Here is a 24,077-nt window from a genome sequence, read left to right on the forward strand (position 1 = left end):
GCTTCTTCAAGCCGTGATCTACAGCTCTCACTGGAGCGGTTCGCAGCCGAGTGTGAAGCGGTCGGGATGAGGGTCAGCACCTCCAAATCCGAGTCCATGGTCCTCGGTCGGAATAGGGTGAAATGCCCTCTCCGGATCGGGGATGAGCTATGGGTCGTGACCGAAATAACGAGATCCAGGATACAAGCGGCCGAAATGAGTTTCCTCCGCAGGGTGTCCGGCTCTCCCTTAGAGATAAGGTGAGAAGGTCGGTCATCCGGTAGAGACTCCTCCACATTGAGAGGAGCCAGATGAGGTGGCTCGGGCATCATTAGGATGCCTCCTGGATGCCTCCCTGGGGAGGTGTTCCAGGCATGTCCCACCGGTAGGAGACCCGGTGGACTACCCAGGACGTGCGAGAGAGACTATGTCTCAGCTGGCCTGGGAACGTCTTGGGATCCCCCGGGATGAGCTGGATGAAGTGGCTGGGTAGAGGGAAGTCTGGGAGTCCCTCCTAAAGCTGCTGCCCCCGCAACCCGACCCCAGATAAGCGGAAGATGGATGGATGGATGGATGGATGGATGGATGGATGCATGGATGGATGGATGGATACATTTCTTATTAAGTGAAGAAGGAGCTAAGACAAAAGACAAAGTCCTCGATTTACCAGTCGAACTATACTCCAGGGATGAGAATGGCAAATCTGTAAAAACACTGAAAAGTAGCCGGGGGTCTGGGGGCCGACCGGGGGTCCGGGGGGAGGCGATTATATATGTATGTACTGGACTGACTCAGAAAATTAGAATATTGTGATAAAGTTCTTTATTTTCTGTAAAACAATACAAAAAAAAAAAAAATGTCGTACATTCTGGATTCATTACAAATCAACTGAAATATTGCAAGCCTTTTATTATTTTATTATTGCTGGAAATATTCAAATTTTTTGAGATAGGATTTTTAAGTTTTCTTAAACTGTAAGCCACAATCAGCAATATTAAAATAATAAAAGGCTTGCAATATTTCAGTTGATTTGTAATGAATCCAGAATGCATGACATTTTTGTTTTTTTAATTGCATTACAGAAAATAAAGAACTTTATCACAATATTCTAATTTTCTGAGACAGTCCTGTGTTTGTCTATATACAGTGCCTTGCGAAAGTATTCGGCCCCCTTGAACCTTTCAACATTTCGCGACATTTCAGGCTTCAAAAATAGATATAAAAGTTTAATTTTTTGTCAAGATTCAACAAGTGGGACACAATCGTGAAGTGGAACAAAATTTATTGGATAATTTAAACTTTTTTAACAAATAAAAAACTGAAAAGTGGGGCGTGCAATATTATTCGGCCCCCTTGCGCTAATACTTTGTAGCGCCACCTTTTGCTGCAATTACAGCTGCAAGTCGCTTGGGGTATGTCTCTATCAGTTTTGCACATCGAGAGGCTGGAATTCTTGCCCATTCTTCCTTGCAAAACAGCTCGAGCTCAGTGAGGTTGGATGGAGAGCGTTTGTGAACAGCAGTCTTCAGCTCTTTCCACAGATTCTCGATTGGATTCAGGTCTGGACTTTGACTTGGCCATTCTAACATCTGGATACGTCTATTTGTGAACCATTCCATTGTAGATTTGGCTTTATGTTTTCGATCATTGTCCTGTTGGAAGATAAATCTCCGTCCCAGTCGCAGGTCTTTTGCAGACTCCAACAGGTTTTCTTCCAGAATGGTCCTGTATTTGGCTCCATCCATCTTCCCATCAATTTTAGCCATCTTCCCTGTCCCTGCTGAAGAAAAGCAGGCCCAAACCATGATGCTGCCACCACCATGTTTGACAGTGGGGATGGTGTGTTCAGGGTGATGAGCTGTGTTGCTTTTACGCCAAACATATCGTTTTGCATTGTGGCCAAAACGTTCGATTTTGGTTTCATCTGACCAGAGCACCTTCTTCCACATGTTTGGTGTGTCTCCCAGGTGGCTTGTGGCAAACCTTAAACGAGACTTTTTATGGATATCTTTGAGAAATGGCTTTCTTCTTGCCACTCTTCCATAAAGGCCAGATTTGTGCAGTGCACGACTGTTTGTTGTCCTATGGACAGACTCTCCCACCTCAGCTGTAGTTATCTGCAGTTCATCCAGAGTGATCATGGGCCTCTTGGCTGCATCTCTGATCAGTCTTCTCCTTGTTTGAGATGAAAGTTTGGAGGGACGGCCGGGTCTTGGTAGATTTGCAGTGGTCTGATACTCCTTCCATTTCAATATAATTGCTTTGCACAGTGCTCCTTGAGATGTTTAAAGCTTGGGAAATCTTTTTGTCTCCAAATCCGGCTTTAAACTTCTCCACAACAGTATCTCGGAACTGCCTGGTGTGTTCCTTTGTCTTCATGGTTCTCTCTGCGCTTTAAACAGAACCCTGAGACTATCAAAGAGCAGGTGCATTTATACGGAGACTTGATTACACACAGGTGCATTCTATTTATCATCATCAGTCATTTAGGATCATTCAAAGATCCTCACTGAACTTCTGGAGTGAGTTTGCTGCACTGAAAGTAAAGGGGACGAATAATATTGCACGCCCCACTTTTCAGTTTTTTATTTATTAAAAAAAGTTTAAATTATCCAATAAATTTCGTTCCACTTCACGATTGTGTCCCACTTGTTGTTGATTCTTGACAACAAATTAAAATTTTATATCTTTATGTTTGAAGCCTGAAATGTGGCGAAATGTTGAAAGTTTCAAGGGGGCTGAATACTTTCGCAAGGCACTGTATATACAGTGGAGCCTTGGTTTTCGAACACAATCCAGTCCAGAAGTCTGTTCGATAAGTGAATCGTTCGAATTCCGAATCATATTTTCCCATTACAAGTAATGGAAAGAAAATTAATCCGTTCCAAGCCCCCCAAAAAACGACTTTAAGTATTTTTTCATTTGCGCATTTTTGTCCAATCGGGCAACTGCAGCGCACCGCCTAACACACAACCGTAGCGCGTCGCCGATACACAGCTTCAGTTCTCGAACAAGATTCGGAGGTCGAACCTCGCGAGATGAGCTGAAAGGACCCAAGAAAACCCGACCGCGCGGCCCAGATGCCAACTGACTCCGTTCGTTATTGTATTTTCGTTACTTTGAGGATTGTATTAACCTCTAACTATGCCTCCAAGAAAAGCAAGTGGGAGCAGTAAAGCCATCCTAAAACACAAAGATGCTCGCTCTTAAAGCAATGCGACTGAACGCCCGGTGCGCTGCCGTTGCGCGATCGAACCAAATTAAGCTCCCTGCGCACTGTCCACTTACATTTTGGAAAGTACATCAGGACTTTAAAAATATTTTCTAAATTTCAGCGACGGCTCTGTCACAATAATGCGACCAGCGCGGTGCAGTTGCGCGGTCGGCGGCACGCTACGGTTGCTCGTTCGGCGGTGCGCTGGAGTTGCGCGATCGGACAAAAATGCGCAAATGAAAAAATGCTTAAAAAAGGTGGGGTTTTTTAAGTCTTGGAAGGGATTAAATTTTTTTCCATCATTTGTAATGGGAAAAATAGATTCGGAATTCGACCGATTCACTTCTCGAATCACCTTCTGGAACGGATTGTGGTCGAAAACCGAGGTTTGACTGTGTGTATATATATATGTGTCGTGCGGTGAGGTTCATGACTGGGGAGGCAATGACGTCATCCCCCCCTCCTTCAGTAAAATTTGTTCGACACCTAACCGTGTCACAAAAAAGGTTGGGGAACGCTGCTCTAGAGTGTCAAGTAACATGGTGTATGGGGAATACAGATGCTGCAAAATGTGAGTACTGGATTGTTCCCAGGAATAAATCGGCATAGCTGAAATTCCAAATTTTAGCAGCAGGTGGTGCAAAATGTGAGTAGAGAATTATTGGGTAAATTGGCATTGCTGAAATTCCAAATCTTTCCAAGAGATGGTGCGAAACCTTTACATGAGACCAGAAGGGGCAGTCGAGCAAAACAAGCTGAACTAGCAAACATATGGATAAATAGAATAGCACGGGGTCGGTTCTGAGTCACACATGGAAGCACAAATGTTTGGATTTTGATTTCATTTCTTTGCTTGGCTACATATATTCAGTAACAGCTTAAAGCAATATTATCACATAATTGTACCAAGGTGCCCACTACCATTAGCTACTATGGTGGTGTGTTAAGAAATTTTCAAAAAGGTTGAGGTACATGTTTTGAGATGTTTTAATAAGAAATATTCAAAAAGGTTGATTCAAATGTTTTGAGATGTTTTAATCAGTAAGAAATATTCATTAAGGTTGATTCAAATGTTTTGAGATGTTTTAATTCAATAAGAAATATTCAAAAAGGTTGATTCAAATGTTTTGAGATGTTTTAATCAGTATAGTCAAGGATTCATGATTTTATGTTTTATTGACATGTAACATTGAAGTTTTATTTTCATGAAAAGTGTTTTGAATGATTTAAAAGGAAAGGGGGGCTCACCGGGGTGTTGGCTGTATTTTTGGTGGAAAATAGTTCATGGGAAAAATGAAAGAGCGGAAACAGCTGCCAGGGTGGCAGCAGGCTTGCGCAATGTGGGGAAAACCTGTATTGAGCAATCCAAAGCAAGGACGCTGAACCAGCAGTGGTTCCCAGCTGAGAGGCAGAAGGGGATTGCGCAACCCTCACTGGCGAAGAAAGCTCAGCGGCGCCTGTACTTCCTGCGGAAACTCAGGCGAGCAAGTGCTCCTCCGGCGGTCATGACTACATTCTACCGTGGCACCATTGAGAGCGTCCTCTCCAATTGTATCGCTGTTTGGGGTGGTAGCTGCACTGAATACAAAATGAAGGCCCTGCAGCGCATAGTGAACACGGCTGGTAAGATTATTGGCGCTTCACTCCCCTCCCTGAAGGACATTTACACCTCCCATCTCACCCGCAAGGCGACCACGATTGTGAGTGATGTGAGTCACCCCGCTCACTCTTTGTTTGATCTTCTGCCCTCTGGGAAGAGGTACAGGAGCCTGCGCTCCCGCACCACCAGACTCACCAACAGCTTCATACTCCAGGCTGTTAGGATCCTGAACTCTCTCCCCCCTTCTGCGTAGCGTCCTGTACTTTTGCGCTATATTCTCACTGTCTGCTGTATGCACACTTGCTCCATTTTTGCTCCTTTTATTTTATTATTTATTGTTATTTGCTTATTTATTATTTATTCCTCACTCTTATTTATTCATTGTTTTTGCCTTCTTGTTTTTATTTTTTGTGTTGTTTACTTGTATGTATATTGTAGGGGTGTAACGATTCATCGATACACATCGATTAATCGATATAATGCTCTACGATTTGTTGGCATCGATGCTAAACGTAAACATCGATCTATATCGCCCGTTTTTGACCTCGGACATTAGACGCGACTTTATTTTGAAATCCAGTTCATTGTTGCTTGCTTCCTCTTTCCGGGAGCAGTGCGCGGCGTGTTGTGTTGTGAGCAGAGCAGGCACGTGAAAGGGGAGCCGACAACTACGCGGCTCCTGGGCTGGTGCTATGGCGAGTGTCCAAGAAGACGAGGAAATTATAGGAATTTGATAAAGTTCAGTGTTAAAATAAGCACTTTGTATACTACAATACTCTTGTAATTTCCTAAATAAAGAGTTTGCAGTACCTTGTTGATTTTGCGTATGAATTGTTATAAATCAGGATATTGTTCTATATCGATCGTGGAGCACTATATCGTGATGTATCGTGAATGAATCACAGCAGGCTTTAAGATATCGGCAAATATCGTATCGTGTTTCTTTGTATCGATATGATATCGTATCGTGACAAAACCCGCGATTTACACCCCTAGTATATTGTGTACTATGTCTTGTCACCGTGGGATAGTGGGAACGTAATTTCGATCTCTTTGTGTGTCTTGGCATGTGAAGAAATTGACAATAAAGCAGACTTTGACTTTGAGATCAACTGAGATTGTGCAATCCTATGCTATGCGAAGTATAGATGCCAGTAAGAGGGGGGGGGCAGAGAGGCCTATAAAAAAGCCACCGCAGACAACTGCGGGGCTTCTCTCTCCCAAAGAGCATTAATACGTGAAGAAGCCCGCAAGAGTTCCAAGACTCTTTCCAGCCTCAGAAATCTTAGCGTAAGACCCAAGATCGCTTGCTTGGATTAACTTGGATTTACTCAAAGAATTGGACTTGACGACATTTCACAAGGAACTAGGTGAGGGGAACAGATTTTTCCATGTTTAAGCCGGGGGAAGGACAGCCGTGGGGGTGAACGCCGGTCCCCTCGAGGCCAACCTACACTGCTCAAAAAAATTAAAGGAACACTTTGAAAACACATCAGATTTCAATGGTGAATTTTCTTTTTGGGGATATCTTTACTGATATGGACAGTTTAATGTCTCAGGAACAAAAGGATGCCACATCTTTTGATGGAAATAAAAGTTTTCAGCCTACAGAGGGCTCAGTATATAGACACCCCAAAAATCAAAGTGAAAAAATGATGTGGCAGGCTCGTCCATTTTGCCTAAATTCAATTTCTGGAACTCAAAATTATTTTCAATATCTTGTGTGGCCCCCATGTGCTTGTATGCATGCTTGACAACGTCGCAGCATGCTCCTAATGAGACGACGGAGGGTGTCTTGTGGGATGTCCTCCCAGATCTGTCTAAGGGCATCAGTGAGCTCCTGTAAAGTCTGAGGAGCAACCTGGCGGCGTCTGATGGACCGAAACATTATGTCCCAGAGGTGTTCTATTGGGTTTAGATCAGGTGATCGTGAGGGCCATTCAATTGTGTCAATTCCTTCATCCTCCAGATACTGTCTGCATACTCTTGCCAGATGAGGCCGGGCATTGTCGTGGATCAAGAGGAACCCAGGACCTACTGCACCAGCGTAGGGTCTGACCATGGGTGCAAGGATTTCATCCCAATACCTAATGGCAGTCAGACTGCCGTTCTCTAGCCTGTAGAGGTCTGTTCGTCCCTCCATGGAAATGCCTCCCCAGACCATCACTGACCCACCACCGAACCAGTCATGCTGGATGATGTTGCAGGCAGCATAGCGCTCTCCTTGGCTTCTCCAGACCCTTTCGCGTCTATCACAGGTACTCAAGGTAAACCTGCTCTCATCTGTGAAAAGCCAGTGGCGGACTTGCCAATTCTGGTGTTCTATGGCAAATGCCAATCGAGCTCCACAGTGCTGAGCAGTGAGCACAGGGCACACTACAGGACGTCGTGCCCTGAGGCCACCCTCGTGAAGTCTGTTTCTGACTGTTTGGGCAGAGACATTCACACCAGTAGCCTGCTGGCGGTCATTCTGTAGGGCTCGGGCAGTGCTCAACCTGTTCCTCCTTGCACAAAGCAGCAGATAGCGGTCCTGCTGATGGGATGAGGATCCTCTACGGACCAGTCCAGCTCTCCTAGAGTAACTGCCTGTCTCCTGGAATCTCCTCCATGCTCTGGAGATTGTACTGGGAGACACATCAAATCTTCTTGCAACAGCACGCATGGATGTGCCATCCTGGAGGAGTTGGACAATCTCCGCAACTTCAGGAGGGTTAAGAAATCGCCTCATGCTCCCAGTTGTGATAATGACTCTTGCTAAAGCCAACACTTGAGGAAAAACAGTTAAAAAAAGATCAAGAGGGAGGAACTTGAAATGGCCTCCACCTGCAAAACCAGTCCTGTCTTGGGGACCATCTCATTGTTGCCCCTCTAGTGCACCTGTTGTTAATTCCATCAACACCAAGGCAGCTGAAACTGATTAACAACCCCCTCTACCACGTACCTGACCAAAACTTTATCAGAAAATTGTAATTGAATTCATGCCATACCCTGATAAAAAACTGTTCCTTTAATTTTTTTGAGCAGTGTATTACCCAAATTTGAATTTTAGAAATAAAAGCGAACTGATCACTCGACTTTATTTCCACCAAAAATAGCATACAACTTGTAGCTACCTTTTCCTACTTTACTGATTTATGTTTTATAATCAAAAGGACTGAATGATTTTATTTGTACAGGTATCAGTGAGTGAAATTGTTCAAGTTGTTGGGGGAATTAAGATTTGTAATTCTATTTCATACTTTTTCAATAAATGTGGCTTGTATAATGTTTTAATTTGTTGTGCGTTAATTTGTATGGTATATGCAATCGACCGTTTGTATTTGATTTGACAATTCGATTCGGTTACAGGTAATTATTATGGTATAAAATCGGACCGTGATAAATAAGATTAATTGCGTTTAAATTAGACTAGTCGGATTATTGTTGGATTCAAATCTATTCAATTGTTCGTTGGTTGCGGGCCCGTCCTGTACTTCTCGGGCCGCGTTCAAATCTAACTCGGACAATTGACGCATTAAATTGCCTTCAAAATTATTTGAAGGATAATTTAATCCCGTTAAATATTTAATTCATTTCAATATTTACTTCAATTAAGTAATACAACGAATGTGTTTAAATTAGACTAGTCGGATTACTGTTGGATTCAAATCCATTCAATTGTTCGTTGGTTGCGGGCCCGTCCTGTACTTGTCGGGCCGCGTTTGAATCTAACTCGGACAATTGATGCATTAAATTGCCTTCAAAACTATTTGAAGGATAATTTTATTTCGCTTAAATATTTGATTCGTGTGAAAATATCATTCGTTTAAATAATTGAGTTGTTTGAAGCATTTCAACAGTTAGGAGTTTCTATACAGTTTTAGAATTAATGATTAAGGTATCTAATTTCTTCTCAAATACTATTATTGTCATACTTCCATTAATTCGACCCTTCATCGAATAAAGACGTGTAGGCTCGCTACTTCAGCAACAAAGTAGAGCAGACCCATATAAATAGTTACTTCGGCACAACTAGGGCAAGTGTGTGCTAGATCAACGAATCCCTGAGGTCTTAACAAAGACATCTAAAAATATCCAAAATATAACAAAAGCATCAAACAACCGAAGGGAGCCATCATTATGGCGCGGTTATTCTGACAACGTGTCTCAAATTTAAGTTACTCAGCACGAGCGTCGTTTGACTTCAGAGGGATTGGCGTCATAAAGAGATTATATTGATTCTTTTAGAATTAATTTAACTCAGGTGGTCAGAGACGGACGAGTCCCTTCACCCCGGCTTACCGAACCCTTTAATGGGAAGCCGGTCACTTTAACAAAAAGTGCAGGTTTGACAGGGTGTCAAGAGCTTTGCGAGCTGTGGTATTGCCTATTTCTACCACACGATTAATATTCTATCTACACAGTCAATCCCATTTCAAAAATTACAAACATACCCCTGATCCTGACAACAACCAGTGCCGATCACCTGAAGGAACCAGTAGTGAGCTGACAAACCTAAGAGAATATAACAATGAATGAAATGTATAATTACCTGAAAGGAACACAAAAATAACAATTGTATTACTTACTCTTTGTGCCCTAGGCAGAAGGACTGGATGTTGTACGGAGAACAGCGGTGACTCACTCTTATTTTTTCATCCCGGTCAGAGGTGATGATATACTTATCATCAAGTGACACAGTCTGAATGAAAAAAATAGAATATGTGTTACAGACTACTCGCAAGGCTTGAAATATTTGTTTTTTCTCAGCGAAGCAGCTTAGCAGATCAATTCATTTGAGGAGCAACTTCCTAATTTTGAGGCGCAATTTTTTGCAGATTCATCCCATGGCCCTGAAGTAAAGGTTTTATTAAACAAGATGCAAAAATAGATCAAATTAACTATTTTTCTTTTCATTTTTATAAAAACAATTGTTCTTAATTTCACATTGCCTATAGTTATCCTGGCAAGGATCCTGGCAATCGCTAGTACGCAATTGGTCTGGTGGGGTGTAGCTTTGACACATTTCTGAGGCGGGGCAAAGAGCGGACTTGGCTTTCTTTTTTTTTTTTTTAACTACCGTAATTTTCGGACTATAAGTCGCGTTTCTTTTCATAGTTTGGGTGGGGGGGCGACTTATACTGAGGAGCGACATATGTGAATTTTTTCACAAATTTTCAATATTAAAAAAAAATGAAAAAAAAGTGAAACCGCGATAAGCAAACCGCGATGTAGCAAGGGATTACTGTAATTTGAATTTCAAGTGATGTCAGTGGCGCGGCGGTTGTTTACATAAAGGGCAAAGATTCGATCACGGGATGACAAAGGGCCCCACGTACTACCAGCATCATTAGCGGCTTTGTTTCTAAGTGACACGGAGGATGAAGAGTTTGAAGGATTTAATGATTTGGAGTGACACAGAAGGTTTGAAAAACTATTATGGCTTTTACGCACGCCCGGTCCTACTCTACGGAGCTCTCTTTCACCTCCGTGGATGGAAGTCGAGGGCCGGCGCTCGGCCGGGTGGCTGTCCGGGGACGGTGGATGGGGCTTGGTCATGGCTTTTACGCAAGCCTGGTCCTATTCTATGGATCTCTCTTCCACCTCCGTGGCTGGAAGTCCACGCCGCCACACGCCTGGAAGTTTGTTTTGTTAAATAATGAGCTGTTTACCAAACCCACGTCTTTCCTTGTACTTTGTTAACGCTACAATATAGTTATATACTAGATCTGTGGAATAACGACGAGGCTGACGTCAGGGCGCACGCGCGGCGTTGTTGACAAAGGACGAGGAATTTGATCGATGAATTTAATGATTTTACTAAAATCTGGGGTGCGCATTATGCATGGGTACAACAATTTTTGAAGAAAATCTCCCTCGAAATAAAACTTGAAATCACACCTTTCTTCTTGTTTGTTGTCAATCGCGCATCGCATTCAGCGATCCTGCCCAACACAGTCAGTAAAATTCATAATTGACGACACATCGTTTGATGCGATGGTGCAATCCTTGATGGTGTGTTATTGTCAAATATTGTTTGTTTTTTAATCTCCATCGCAAACCGGATATCACACGGAGGCCGCCATTACAGATGCGCAGAACGGATGCGCAAGACACGTCAGCTATATAAAGAGCGAGAGATAGTACCCAATTTTAAATGTGCGGCTTGAAAAAAAAGAAAAAAGATGAGGCTAAAATTGGGGTATTATTGTAGAAACAGGGCTGTTTTTCTTTTATTGTAAAAAAGCATCTTGTCACTCAAACTTTACCTGTTTTAAGTTAAAGTCCCAATGATCGTCACACACACATCTGGGTGTGGTGAAATTTGTCCTCTGCATTTAACCCATCCCCGTGCGATTTTGATCCATCCCCTGGGGGAAAGGGGAGCAGTGAGCAGCAGCGGTGCCGCGCTCGGGAATCATTTGGTGATCTAACCCCTCAATTCCAACTGTTAATGCTGAGTGCCAAGCAGGGAGGCAATGGGTCCCATTTTTATAGTCTTTGGTATGACCCGGTCAGGGTTTGAACCCACAACCTTCCAGTCTCAGGGGCGGACACTCTGCCAGTAGGCCACTGAGCTGGTTTTAGACTACCGTGATCATCATAATTGCATGGCTGTGCTTATTTTATCAGTTTGATTTGATTAGCTGATTAGCTAATACGATTTATCATGCATCCCCGAGTTTAATCACAAATTGTAAAGCTCTGACCCATCATTGTGAGTTGTATTCACGGGTTGGTTTGGCGAATAATAATAATAATAATAATAATTCATTCAATTTATATAGCTCTTTTCAAGGACCCAAAGACGCTTACAGGGAAACAAGGTGAGGACGTACGGGGGGGACGGGAGCGAGACAGTAGGATAAAGTTAGAAACAGGACACCGGTTATGGGCAGGGGAGGTCGTAGGCTTGGGAAAAGAGGTATGTTTTTAGACAGGACTTAAATATGGGGAGGAAGGGTGAGTCGCAGACAGATTGAGGGAAAGAGTTCCAGAGTCGGGGTGCTGTGCGGGAGAAGGCTCTGTCACAGAAGGATTTGAGTTTGGATTTTGGGACTGTCAGGCGTGAAGTAGTGGAGGATCGGAGGGGACGGGTGGGGCGATGGGGGATGAGGAGGTCGGATAGGTATGGGAGGGCCAGGTGGTGAAGGGCTTTGAAGGTGAGGAGGCGTATCAGAATCAGCTTTATTGGTCAAGTTTGTGCATGCCAAAGAAGGAATTTGACTTTATATATTATTGCCCAGTGATGTCTCTGAGACTCTATGAGTGGTGCGAGTTCATCAGAGTATCTTGAAGATGATGCGCTGTTTGATGGGGAGCCATGGCGAGAGTGGAGAATGGGAGTGATGTGTTCACGGGATCGGGTGTGGGTAAGGAGGCGGGCAGCAGAGTTGTGGACTAATTGAAATTCATGGAGTTAGTGAGCAATGATGCCAGTGAGAAGAGTTGCAATAGTCAAGTCGGGAGGAGATCAAGGCATGGATGAGGGATTCAGCGGCAGGGAGAGAGAGGCAGTGTCGGATTTTGGCGATGCGGCAGAGGTGGAAGTAGGAGGTCTTGACAACGGAGCTAACGTGGGTGGAAGGAGAAGGTGGGGTCTAGGATAAAGCTGAGGTTGTGTGACAGAGGGGAGGGAGTGATGATCAAGGAGTCAATGGTGAGTGAGATGGGTCCAGTTTTATTGAGGGAGGATTTAGTGCCTATGAGGACGAGCTCTGTTTTGTCACGGTTGAGTTTGAGAAAGTTGTGGGTCTGCCATGTTTTTATTGTCACGAAGCAGGTTTCAAGGTGGGTGAGGGGAGGGTTTCGGGTGGGTGTGGTGTGTATGTAGATCTGGGTGTCATCAGCGTAACAGTGGAAGTCCAGGTTGAGTGTGTGGACGACATAACCATGGGGGAAGAGGTAGCAGATGAATAGGAGGGGGCCGGGAACTGAGCCTTGAGGAACCCCCTGCGTGACTTGGGAGCGGATGGATGTGTGGCCGGAGAGAGAGATGAACTGGTACTTGTTGGTGAGGTAGGAGGTGAGCCAGTCGAGTGCAGTGCCCTCAACACAGTTGGCGCAGCCTTTGAAGAAGGATGGAGTGGTTCACAGTGCCAAAGGCTGCGCTAAGGTCGACGAGGAGCAGGATGCTGAGGGCACCGGAGTCTGCGGAAATAAGGAGATCATTGGTGACTTTAACAAGAGCGGGTTCGGTGCTGTGAATTGGCCGGAATCTTGACTGGAAGTGTTTGTAGAGGTTGTTGGACTGGAGACGGGTGTGGAGTTGGGCGGAGACGATGTGTTTCAGGGTTTTGGAGATAGGACGGTAGTTGGAGAGGTTGACTGGGTCCAGGGTGGGCTTTTTGAGGATGGGGGTGATGGCGGCAAGTTTATAGACAGTGGGAGAGTGGCCGAGGGATAGAGACTGATTAAAAAAGGTGTTGAGGTGAGGGAGGAGAACAGGGAGGCAGGCTTTAGTTAGGTTCGTTGGAAGGGGGTCGAGAGAGCAGGTGGTTGTCTTAGATGCGGTGTGTTAGGGTTTACAGATTATCTTGATCGTATGATTATGTTGGAATGTAACCTGTAATAATTAACCTAGCTTGTCCTGTCTTAACAAAAGTAGTAGAACAAAGTGCTAAGATCTTTTGAACTGATTGACTAGCTGCAGAGGAAGCAATCAAAGTTGGCCAGGGGCTTCAACCCCATCCTGTCCACTCTCACCCCCACTCTGTTTCTCTCAATAAAAATGCTCCTGCAAGAGGCCTGAGTCGGACCTCATTTGATCATCGCTGTACGCACAGCGACGAATGACTCTCCACCTGCAGGTGTTTCAAAGGGCATACTGTCTCCCGTGTGGTTCTTGCAAAATAAGTTAGAGTGAGCGCCACCCTAACACGGTGATGATGGCCGGATGTGGGAGGAGTCGACAGAGGAGAAGGCAGTGAGAGAGGGGAAGGGCGGGAGGTCAGGAAGGGGGAGCAGGGGAGGTGGGGGGAGGTGGGGGAGGAGGAGTTTCTGATGTTGGCCGTCAGAGAACTGTTGATTTCGGCGATTTTGTTCTTAAAGCTGAGAAGGAAAGAGATACAGAGGGCGGGTGAGGAGGGTGGGCTGGTGGCCGGTGGCTGGAGCAATTTGTTGACGGTGGAGAACAGGATACGGGGGTTCCGGTTGGTGCCGTTATTGAGGGATGAGAAGTGAGCGGATTTGGCAGCAAGAAGAGAATCACGGCAGATGTGTTGTTTGAAGGCTTCAGCATGGACGGTGAGACGGGTTCTTTTGTAGAGGCATTCAAGTTGACGGCCAGTTTGCTTCATGGAGCGGAGTTCCGGGGTGTACCAGGGTGCAGAGTTGGTGAATGAGACAGAGGAAGATTTCCAGGGGGCTAGGGAGTCAAAGGAGTCAGAGAGGACGTTGTTGAGCATGATGGCGAGGTCATCAGGGAAAGAGGGGGTGGGGTAAGAGGGAAGGGCAGAGTATATGAGCTGGCAGCGAGTGAATGGGTTTACTGTCTTGATGTTGCGGGAGGAGAGGGTGCGTTTTGTGGGATTATGAGGCGAGGGTAGAGGGGCGGAGAAGACGATGCAGAGATGATCAGACTGTGGGAAGGCGAGAGGACGGGGGTTAGATACGAGTGGGACGGAAGAGCAGCAGACTATGTCCAGGGTGTGAGCTTTGGTGTGGATTGCAAGTTAATGTCCTGGGTGAGATGGAAGCAATCCAGAAGAGAGAGGAAGTCGGACGCCAGAGGTCGATGTGAATGTTAAAGTCACCGGTGAGTAGGAGGCGGGAGGAGACAGAGTGAGGTGAGGAGTTTTAAGAGTTCAGAAAGAAAAGACGGGTGTGACTTTGGGGGACGGTAGATGAGAACAGCGGTAGTATACCGTATTGGCCCGAATATAAGACGACCCTGATTATAAGACGACCCCCTCTTTTTCAAGACTGAAGTTTGAAAAAAGACTTCAGTCTTGAAAAAGAGGGGGTCGTCTTATAATCAGGGTTTTCAAAAGGATGAAATAGATGGGAAGTTGAGGTTCAGTTCAGTAGGTAGGGACTGGTTATGGAGGACCGCAATACCACAACCTCGCCCAGGTAGCCGGGGTTTGTCGATGTAATTGTAGTTGGAGGGAGTGGCTTGGTTAAGAGCGAAGAAATCCAGGGGCTGTTGCCATGTTTCACAGTGAAGAAGCAGATCCAAGTTATTGTCCAGTAGCAAGTAGGGGGGGGGGGGGTTAGGGTTAGGGGGGTAGTCCAGAAAGAGGGGATGGGTGAGCCGTTGGGGACGTGTCAGTTAAAAGACAGTCCAGCGCCACGGTGGATGTAGCGGCGACGGCGAAGGATCCCAGTTTTGCTGGCAGCGGAAGCAGCAGCAGCAGGGAGACGGTGGTTATTGTTGAGACGGTGAAGATCAGCAGCAGTGTAGATGAGTGAGCGAGAAGTTGGTGGAGTAGGAGCCTGGAGTAGTAGAGGTGATAGTCCACGGAGGAGATGAGACGTGACAGCAGCTGAGAGTGGTCCAGGTAGTATGTTAGCAGTGGCTAGTAGCTGGTTAGCTTAAAGCAGTGAGATTTGTGGAAGCAGCAGTGGACCGGGTGGTGATGTTGGTGCAGTGAGTGGTGTTGGTCGACCTCGACTGTACCCGCACGAACGGCAGGCACCAGTGTGCCATGGTGGCACACAGCTGAGTCACGGCTGGCGAGCTTGCAGGGAGTGGAGGCTCCCCCCAAGATCCCTAGCCGAATGGCCAGAGAGCTGGGTCAAAGCTGTTGTTGTTGGTGTGGAGGGATGCAGCGGGCCAGTTCGGGCACAACTACCACCACAAACACACGAGAGCACTCACCCGAGTCCAGAGCAAGCGGCCACAGGCTCAGAGCCGGGAGGCACTAGGGTCCGGTGGTGGTTTGGCCAGCTGGCTGTTGGCAAGCTGGCTAATGTCGCTGGTAGTTCGAGGGAGAGGGAACAGATAAGTGCGAGCGGAGCTGCGCGGTGGATGGGAGACAACACGAGAAGAAATAAAAGAGGAGACGGGCGCACTGAAAACGAGAAAACGCAAAACAAGTAGCGGACACGGTCCAGGACAGAAGCGGCAATCAACAGACCAGACGGTGGCGTTACTTTAACCCGAAAGACAACAGACGGTGGGCAGGCTCACCAACAAAACGACTTAAAATTTTAGGAACTGATTTATTAAATGCTTATAAATATAAATTGAAGGACATGGAAACAGTTTATTGAGAAGACAATTATATATATACACGTATATAACCATATTATCAAATGTAATGTTTCAATCATGTCTTCTTTAGAGGTTTATACAACTACATATAATTTTGTATATCCTGTGTTAATGTACTCATCTTACTTTAGTTCAGAGAATAGCACACGAACAACAGTTCCAGGAAGAAACACCAGGTCAGGATAACCTGGCCGCCCTGCTGAAATACACAGGCCAGGGACAGAACCAAAGAACAAACAAACATGTTGTGAAAACAGGATTGAAGTCCTCTTGTATGTCATGTCATATTGATTCTTGTATTGATAATATTGTTATAATTCATGTAATAAAAGGCTCAGGTTGGGGATGGAAAAACAGAGATCCGACCAACTCACTGTGGTTTCATCTCTCCTGGCCAGTGTCTTGCCTTGGGTGGCCGTGTCCTTTTGTCTCTAAACTTCCTACTTGTCGTGGTGAGGGTCACTCCTACACAATATGCGGGATTGTCCCATGACATTTATATAGATTGTCGTTGTTTTAGCTTGACTGTTTGAGCAATTTATTGATGGCTAAATCCAAAATTTTGTGCTCTGTAAACTAGATCTTGTCTCTCTTAACTTCTGTAACTGTGTATTTTGCTGCTGTCTGTCTTTGGCCAGGTTTCTCTTGGAAAAGAAGTTCTTAACCTCAATGAGACTAACCCCGTTAAAGGTTAAACAAGTACAAATCAGTTTTGATAAAATAGAGGCCTGTGACTGCTAATGATATATGCTTACAACAGCTAGGATCATGGATAGGTGGCCCATCTTTAGCTCGCCTTCTTTCTCCGGTTGCATCACCGAAAAGGAATAAACGTCACCCGATTTATCAGCCACAAGGACCTCGTCTTCTGCCCTGTTAAACACCAAGGACGTGCCCCTCCTCACCAACCATCTGCAAAATAAACATATGCCTTGAATAAGTTTCAACAGAGTAAATGGCCGGTAATGGAAGGTATGATCTAAATTTTACCTGGTGCTGGCCCATTGCCAAGAATGCTCATTCTTAAACAGGACCAGTCGTTTAGAGTCATCAATTAGTGCCACCAGTTTTCCAGATGGTGAGATAACAAAGGAAACTATTATGTCACTTCCACTAGGACCTCCAAGGCTGATGTGGTAGATGACAGAAAAAAGAAATGATTACAAAATGTCTTCTGTATTTAGAGATATGGTTTATCACATGCATATGGAATTAATCTAGGAGTATTTCAGTATTTAGAGCTACATAATTGTTAGAATTCTATTCACCTTTACATGTTTAGTTTGCATTAGTTGTCTATTTTACCTATTGATGCAAGCCTTTGGATCATTTTCTTTTTTCTTGGCAGTGCTACAGTCAAATACAAATGGCTCTCTGCAAAAAAAAAAAAACATATTTGAAATGAATTCTGGAATACTTATCAAATGAACAATTTTATGAGTATTAATTAAAACTGAACTCACTGTCTTGCTCCCGTGACGTTTTTTTTTTTTGTTTAACGTAAGTCATGGTATGCATGCACCCTATAATGCCGTGCGCCCTAAGTGTGGATTAAATACAAAATAGACCCCTCAATTGAGTCTGCGCCTTTCAAACCAAAGCGCGTTATGGTGCGGAAAATACGGTAGTTTGAATACAATTCAACAGGTGAGAGCCGAGAGTGGGTACTCTAAGCTACAGTTTGGTGCATAGACACAAACAACAGTCAGGACCCGCCTCCCCCCACCCGGAGGCGAAGTGAGGGTACCCTCTCGTTCACCGAGGTGAACCCCAACGCACCCAGCCAGGGGGCAATAAGCATGCCCACACTCGTTCGGCACCTCTCACTGTGGGCAACTCCAGAGTGGAACGAAAACACAGACTCCAGACAAATTGGCCACCACAGGTTAATTAAAGGACATGGCATAAAAATGTCTTTATTTTGATTGAATTTAATCCTGTCTTAAATGTTTCTACTGACGTAGCAGTTCTGATATCTATCGGTAGGGCATTCCAAAGCTCTGGAGCCCAAATAGAAAATGCTATGCTGCAGACTTCTTTTCGGCCTTCGGGGTCACAAAAAGACTAGCGTTTTGCGAGTGGAGGTTACGGGACAGAACATAAGGAACAACTAGGTCGATGAGATACGAAGGCGCTAAGCCATGCAGTGATTTATAGGTTAAAAGAAGAACCTTGAAGTCGCATCTTAAATGTACCGGAAGCCAATGAACAGTATCTCACAAAAGTGAGTACACCCATCTCATTTCTGCAATGTTTTAATTATATCTTGTCATGGGACAACACTGAAGAAATGACACTTTGATCCAATGTTAAGTAGTCACTGTAGAGCTTGGAGAGCAAAGTAAATTTATTGTTACTTCAAAGCACCGTATTTTCCACCCTAAAAGGCGCACCTAAAAACCTAAAATTTTCTCAAAAGCCGACAGTGCGCCTTATAGTCCAGTGCGCCTTATATATGGATCAATTGATGAATTTGTTGATCCATACTGGTTGTACACAGTGCTCTGCCAAAATGTTTCAGTACGTTTTAGTACGACCAGTAAATTACAAGGTCGCATCGCTTCCCAACATTACGGCAACTGTAGTCATAGCTGTTGTACCCGCGAGGCTATTTCATTTCAAAATAGGCTGCTCCGTTAATGTTTTGAGTAAATTTACGGATTGATATGGAAGGGAAACATAGGTAAGCAGTACCAATGTGTTAGATCGAACTTTAGTCAGTTCTGATCATTTTATAGGAGATCGTTTGAGAAACGCGATTGTTTCACTTTGCTGAGGCTCATGGGAGATTGCGAGCTGAGGCTCGTGGGACTTTACGGATGGCTAATGCTATAACGATAGCTGCTATACGTACCAGGCTATTTCATGTCAAAATAGGCTGCTCTGTTAATGTTTTGAGTAAATCTACGGATCGATATGGAAGGGAAACATAGGTAAGCAGTACCAATGCGTTAGATCGAACTTTAGTCAGATCCGATCATTTTATAGGAGATCGTTTGAGAAACGCGATTGTTTACACTTTGCTGAGGCTCATGGGAGATTGCCAGCTGAGGCTCGTGGGACTTTGCGGATGGCTAATGCTATAACGATAGCTGCTATACGTACCAGGCTATTTCATGTGAAAATAGGCTGCTCTGTTAATGTTTGAGTAAATCTACGGATCGATATGGAAGGGAAACATAGGTAAGTAGTACCAATGCGTTGGATCGAACTTTAGTCAGATCCGATCATTTTATAGGAGATCGTTTGAGAAACGCGATTGTTTACACTTTGCTGAGGCTCATGGGAGATTGCGAGCTGAGGCTCGTGGGACTTTGCGGATGGCTAATGCTATAACGATAGCTGCTATACGTACCAGGCTATTTCATGTCAAAATAGGCTGCTCTGTTAATGTTTCGAGTAAATCTACGGATCGATATGGAAGGGAAACATAGGTAAGTAGTACCAATGCGTTAGATCGAACTTTAGTCAGTTCCGATCATTTTATAGGAGATCGTTTGAGAAACGCGATTGTTTACAGACATACATTGGTTATTGGCTAGTGGATGCATACCGCAACCCTAGTCAACCTCAGTTGGTTGCAGTATAGCTTCTATTTTATGCGCCTTATAATCCGGTGCACCTTATATATGGACAAAGTTTTAAAATGGGCCGTTCATTGAAGGGCCTTATAATCCGGTGCGCCTTTTAGGGCGGAAAATACGGTAACTCAAAATACAACAATGAATGAATAAAATGCTGGCAACAAAAGTGAGTACACCCCAACTGAAAATGTCAAAATTGGACCCAAATGTCAATATTTTGTGTGGCCACCATTATTTTCCAGCACTGCCGTAACCCTTTTCGGCATGCAGTTCACCAGAGCTTCACAGGTCGCCGCTGGAATCCTCTTCCACTTTTCCATGATGATATCACAGAGCTGGTGGATGTTGGAGACCTTGCGCTCCTCCACCTTCCATTTGAGGATCCCCCACAGATGTTCAATAGGGTTTTGGTCTGGGGACATGCGTGGCCAGTCCATCACCTTCACCCTCAGCTTCTTTAGGAAGGCAGTGGTCGTCTCGGAGGTGTGTTTGGGGTCGTTGTCGTGTTGGAATAGTTCTCCGCGGCCCAGTTTACGGAGGGAGGGGATCATGCTCTGCTTCAGTATTCCACAGTACATGTTGGCATTCATTGTTCCCTCAGTGAACTGTAGCTCCCCAGTGCCAGCAGCACTCATACAGCCCCAGACCATGACGCTCCCACCACCATGCTTGACTGTAGGCAAGACACACTTGTCTTTGTCTGGTTGCCGCCACACATGCTGGACAGCATCTGAACCAAATGTGTTTATCTTGGTCTCATCAGACCACAGGACATGGTTCCAGTAACCCATATCCTTAGTCTGCTTGTCTTCAGCTAACCTTTAGCGAGCTTCCTTGTCCATCTTTTTTAGAAGAGGCTTTTTCCTGGGACGACAGCCATGCAGATCAATTGAATGCAGTGTGCAGCGTATGGTCTGAGCATTGACAGACTGACCCTCACCCCTTCAACCTCTACAGCAATGCTGGCAGCACTCATACGCCTGTTTTCCAAAGCCAACCTCTGAATATGACGCTGAGCGCGCGCGCACAACTTTTTTGATCGACCATGGCGAGGCCTGTTTTGAATGGAACTTGTCCTCTTAAACCGCTGTATGGTCTTAGCCACCGTGCTACAGCTCAGTTTCAGGGTGTTGGCAATCTTCTGAAGCCGAGGCCAGGGGTGTCAAACTCCTTTCCTCGGGGCAAAATCCCTCCATGTTTTCCAAGTTTCCCTCGTTAAACACACCTGTTTAAATTAATCAGGCTCCTGCAGAATGTGAGGATTAACAGGTCATTTGAATCAGGTGTGTTTAACGAGGGAAACTTGGAAAACATGTAGGGATTCAGCCCCCGAGGAAAGGATGGCCTAGGCCAGGGGTGGGCAAACTTTTTGACTTGCGGGCCGAACTGGGTTCTAAATTTGGACCGGAGGGCCGAACCAGGAGCAGATGGATGTAGTGTTTGTGTGAAGTAATATAAACGACCTGTAAAAGTCATTGCATAAAAGGTTTTGGCCTTTAGTAGGTAGTAAAGCATGGATATTCCCAAAACAGTTTTTTGAAAACAAATGCATTTATTAACAGCATTAAAAAAATTCACTAAAAAACTGCTATCAGTGATTCTCATAAAATACGACTGTTATTATGAATAACAGTCTCCATCACTTCAGTGCCTGCAGGTCAGATTAATGAAAGATGTTTATCTTATGAGATCACATCAAACGGCAAACATTCTGACCATATATATCGTCTTGAAGAATCGGTGAAAGCACACATCCAAATAAAGTAATCAAAATGGCAACACAGTGGGGGGTATCTGAAAATCAGAGCAGAGTTTTAACTCACAAACACCTGGTAACAGAGGTGAGGAAACGGGAAACACTTCCTTAAAGTAAGCCTTAAGAACTTTACAGGTTAAGATTAGTCGCAAACAGGTGGTGCATCAATGTCCTTGAGCATCCTGCATTGTTTGAAAATGAGAATGGTCGCTAGTTTCAATCCCTGCTATTTGTACAAATTATATTCAAAATGCATTTTTTTACAACAAACTTGAGAGCCTCCCCTTCATTTTCAGTGGGAACAGTGTTGTTGGTCTCCCTTTTTTGCTAGTGCGTCATAGTCTGGAGTAAAATTTGTTGTGGCAATTCTTAGGAGAGATCCGAGGTGTTGGTCCGTTTACCTAGATCTGTGACGGGTTGATGTTGATGCTCATGTGGCTGAACGTCACGTCGCGTACGTCGAGCCAAATTGACCACTCTTTTTTAGACACTCGGCACTCAGTGTCCACCTTGCTTTTCCTTGGGCGACTCATTTTAATGGAAGGATTCCAGGGGAAGGTTTGTGGGTGGCTTTAGCGTAAAACTGTATCTGAAAGCTCAGCGCGCGAATTACAAGAATGCTGTCGTCACAGCCCACGCTCTAAATTCGGGACTGATACAAATAGAGCGCGAGTGCGCCATGTCCGTACTACTGAGTACGTACACGCACTTGTGAGTGTGCACCGATCTTTCTGACACGGCTTCCGGTAGTAAATGCGCAGGCGAGCGCTTCCCCATCTACTGGGGAAACGCAGTCATTGCAGGCAAAATGACCAAAAAAAAAAGTTTAATAATACAATTTATTCAGGGTTGGCGGGCCGGATTAAACGGTCCCGTGGGCCGGATGTGGCCCGCGGGCCGTAGTTTGCCCACCCCTGGCCTAGGCCATCTTTATGTCGAGCAATAATTCTTTTTTTTCGATCCTCAGAGAGTTCTTGGCCATGAGGTGCCATGTTGAACTTCCTGTGACCAGTATGAGAGTGAGAATACCTAATTTAATACACCTTATCCCCAATCACACCTAACACCTCATTACACTAACTAGTCACATTACACAGGAAGGAAAAATGGCGAATTGGTCCCAATTTTGTCTTAATTTTGAGATTTTCAGTCGGGGTGTACTCACTTTTGTTGCCAGCATTTTACACATTCATTGTTGTATTTTGAGTTACTTTGAAGTAACAATACATTTACTTTGCTATCCAAGCTCTACAATGACTACTTAACATTGTATCAAAGTGTCATTTCTTCAGTGTTGTCCCATGACAAGATATAATTAAAACATTGGAGATATGAGTGGGGTGAACTCAATTTTGTGAGATAACTGTATGTTGGCGAATATTGGGGTAATGTGATCAAATGTTCTCATCCATGTGAGCGGTACACTTTTAATACTGGACTTAGGAAGACCAGAGAATAATGCGTTACTGTAATCAAGGCATGTAATAAACGCATTTATAATAGTTTACGCGTCACTAGTTGAAAGAATCGGACGAATCTTAGCAATATTACGGAGGTGAAAGAAACGCAATTCTAGTTATGTTCTGAATGTGTTTTTGAAAAGAGAGCGTTTGGTCAAATACAACCCCGAGATTAGTTAAAGTATCACTATGACTGAAAGTTTATCCATTTGTATAGTGTTTCCTTAAATAAGTGATAATAATGAGCAGGACCAATTATCAACATATTGGTTTTATCTGGGATAAGACGTAGGGAATTGAGAGATATCCATTGTTTAATCTCTGCAAGGCGTGCCTCAAGATTACAACAGTCCCATGGATTTGTCATCGATAACGGCATATATAATTGGTTGTCATCCGCATAACATTGAAAACTAATGTTGTATTTACATATTATGTCCCCAAGCGGAATCATATAAATACTAAATAGTATTGTTCTTAGACGATATTGAGCTAAATTGCTAATATTGGGAAGTAATAAATTCATCAAAAATAATTGAAGCATTGGAATGAAAATCCAAGAGATGTGTCTCAAGCAAACCATGTGGGAGTGTCATCCTTGAAAATGTGGGGTCAAAAGGTCACATGACCTAGTAGCTATTGAGCTTAAAATGCTAGTTTTTACAGTAAAAAATCCCTCAACATTTTGGGTCATAAGGTGTTGGGAAGTAATAAATTCACTAAAAATAATTGAAGCATTGGAATGAAAATCTAAGAGGTGTATCACAACCAGCCCACGTGGCCATGTCATCCATTAAAATTTGGGTTCAAAAGGTCACATGACCTGGGAGCTATTGAGCTAAAATGCAAATACTAAGAAGTACCAGCGACTGCAACAGCTGTGGAGGTAAGTTTATCGTCTGCTTTCTCAGTAGAAAACATCCTATTGCCCACGATGAGAGGCATCGAGCAGGTGTGGGCATACTTGTTGCCCCCCGGCTGGGCACCTGCACATTGGGGTTCACCCCGGCGAACAAGAGGGTAGCCTCCCTCCGCCTTCGGGTGGGGGGGACGGGTCCTGACTGTTGTTTGTGTCTATGCACCAAACGGCAGCTCAGAGTACCCAACCTTTTTGGAGTCCTTGGAAGAAGTGCTCGAGAGCGCTCCTTCTGGGGACTCCATCGTTCTGCTAGGTGACTTCAATGCTCACGTGGGCAATGGCAGTGCGACATGGAAGGGCGTGACTGGGAAGAACGGCCCCCCGATCTGAACCCGAGCAGTGTTCTATTATTGGACTTCTGTGCTCGA

The 24,077-nt window shown here is 44.6% G+C and overlaps 1 protein-coding gene across 4 annotated transcripts in view; it reads right to left on the reverse strand.

Annotated features, from left to right (window-relative positions):
- Window positions 1-24,077, reverse strand: part of wdr4 (WD repeat domain 4) — a 103,566-nt gene that overhangs the window by 68,206 nt on the left and 11,283 nt on the right. For 2 of the 4 annotated variants that reach the window (XM_037280663.1, XM_037280661.1), the window contains exons 2-6: window positions 17,296-17,364; window positions 16,981-17,118; window positions 16,746-16,902; window positions 9,362-9,474; window positions 9,227-9,287 (exon numbers count right to left, since the gene is read on the reverse strand). In XM_037280663.1, the coding sequence (XP_037136558.1) occupies window positions 9,227-9,287; window positions 9,362-9,474; window positions 16,746-16,902; window positions 16,981-17,118; window positions 17,296-17,364 (538 nt within the window). The remainder of the gene's footprint in view (window positions 1-9,226; window positions 9,288-9,361; window positions 9,475-16,745; window positions 16,903-16,980; window positions 17,119-17,295; window positions 17,365-24,077) is intronic. The other 2 variants (XM_037280662.1, XM_037280664.1) reach the window with 2 other exon arrangements.

Source organism: Syngnathus acus, chromosome 21 (genome assembly GCF_901709675.1).
Source record: "Syngnathus acus chromosome 21, fSynAcu1.2, whole genome shotgun sequence".
NCBI lineage: Eukaryota > Metazoa > Chordata > Actinopteri > Syngnathiformes > Syngnathidae > Syngnathus > Syngnathus acus.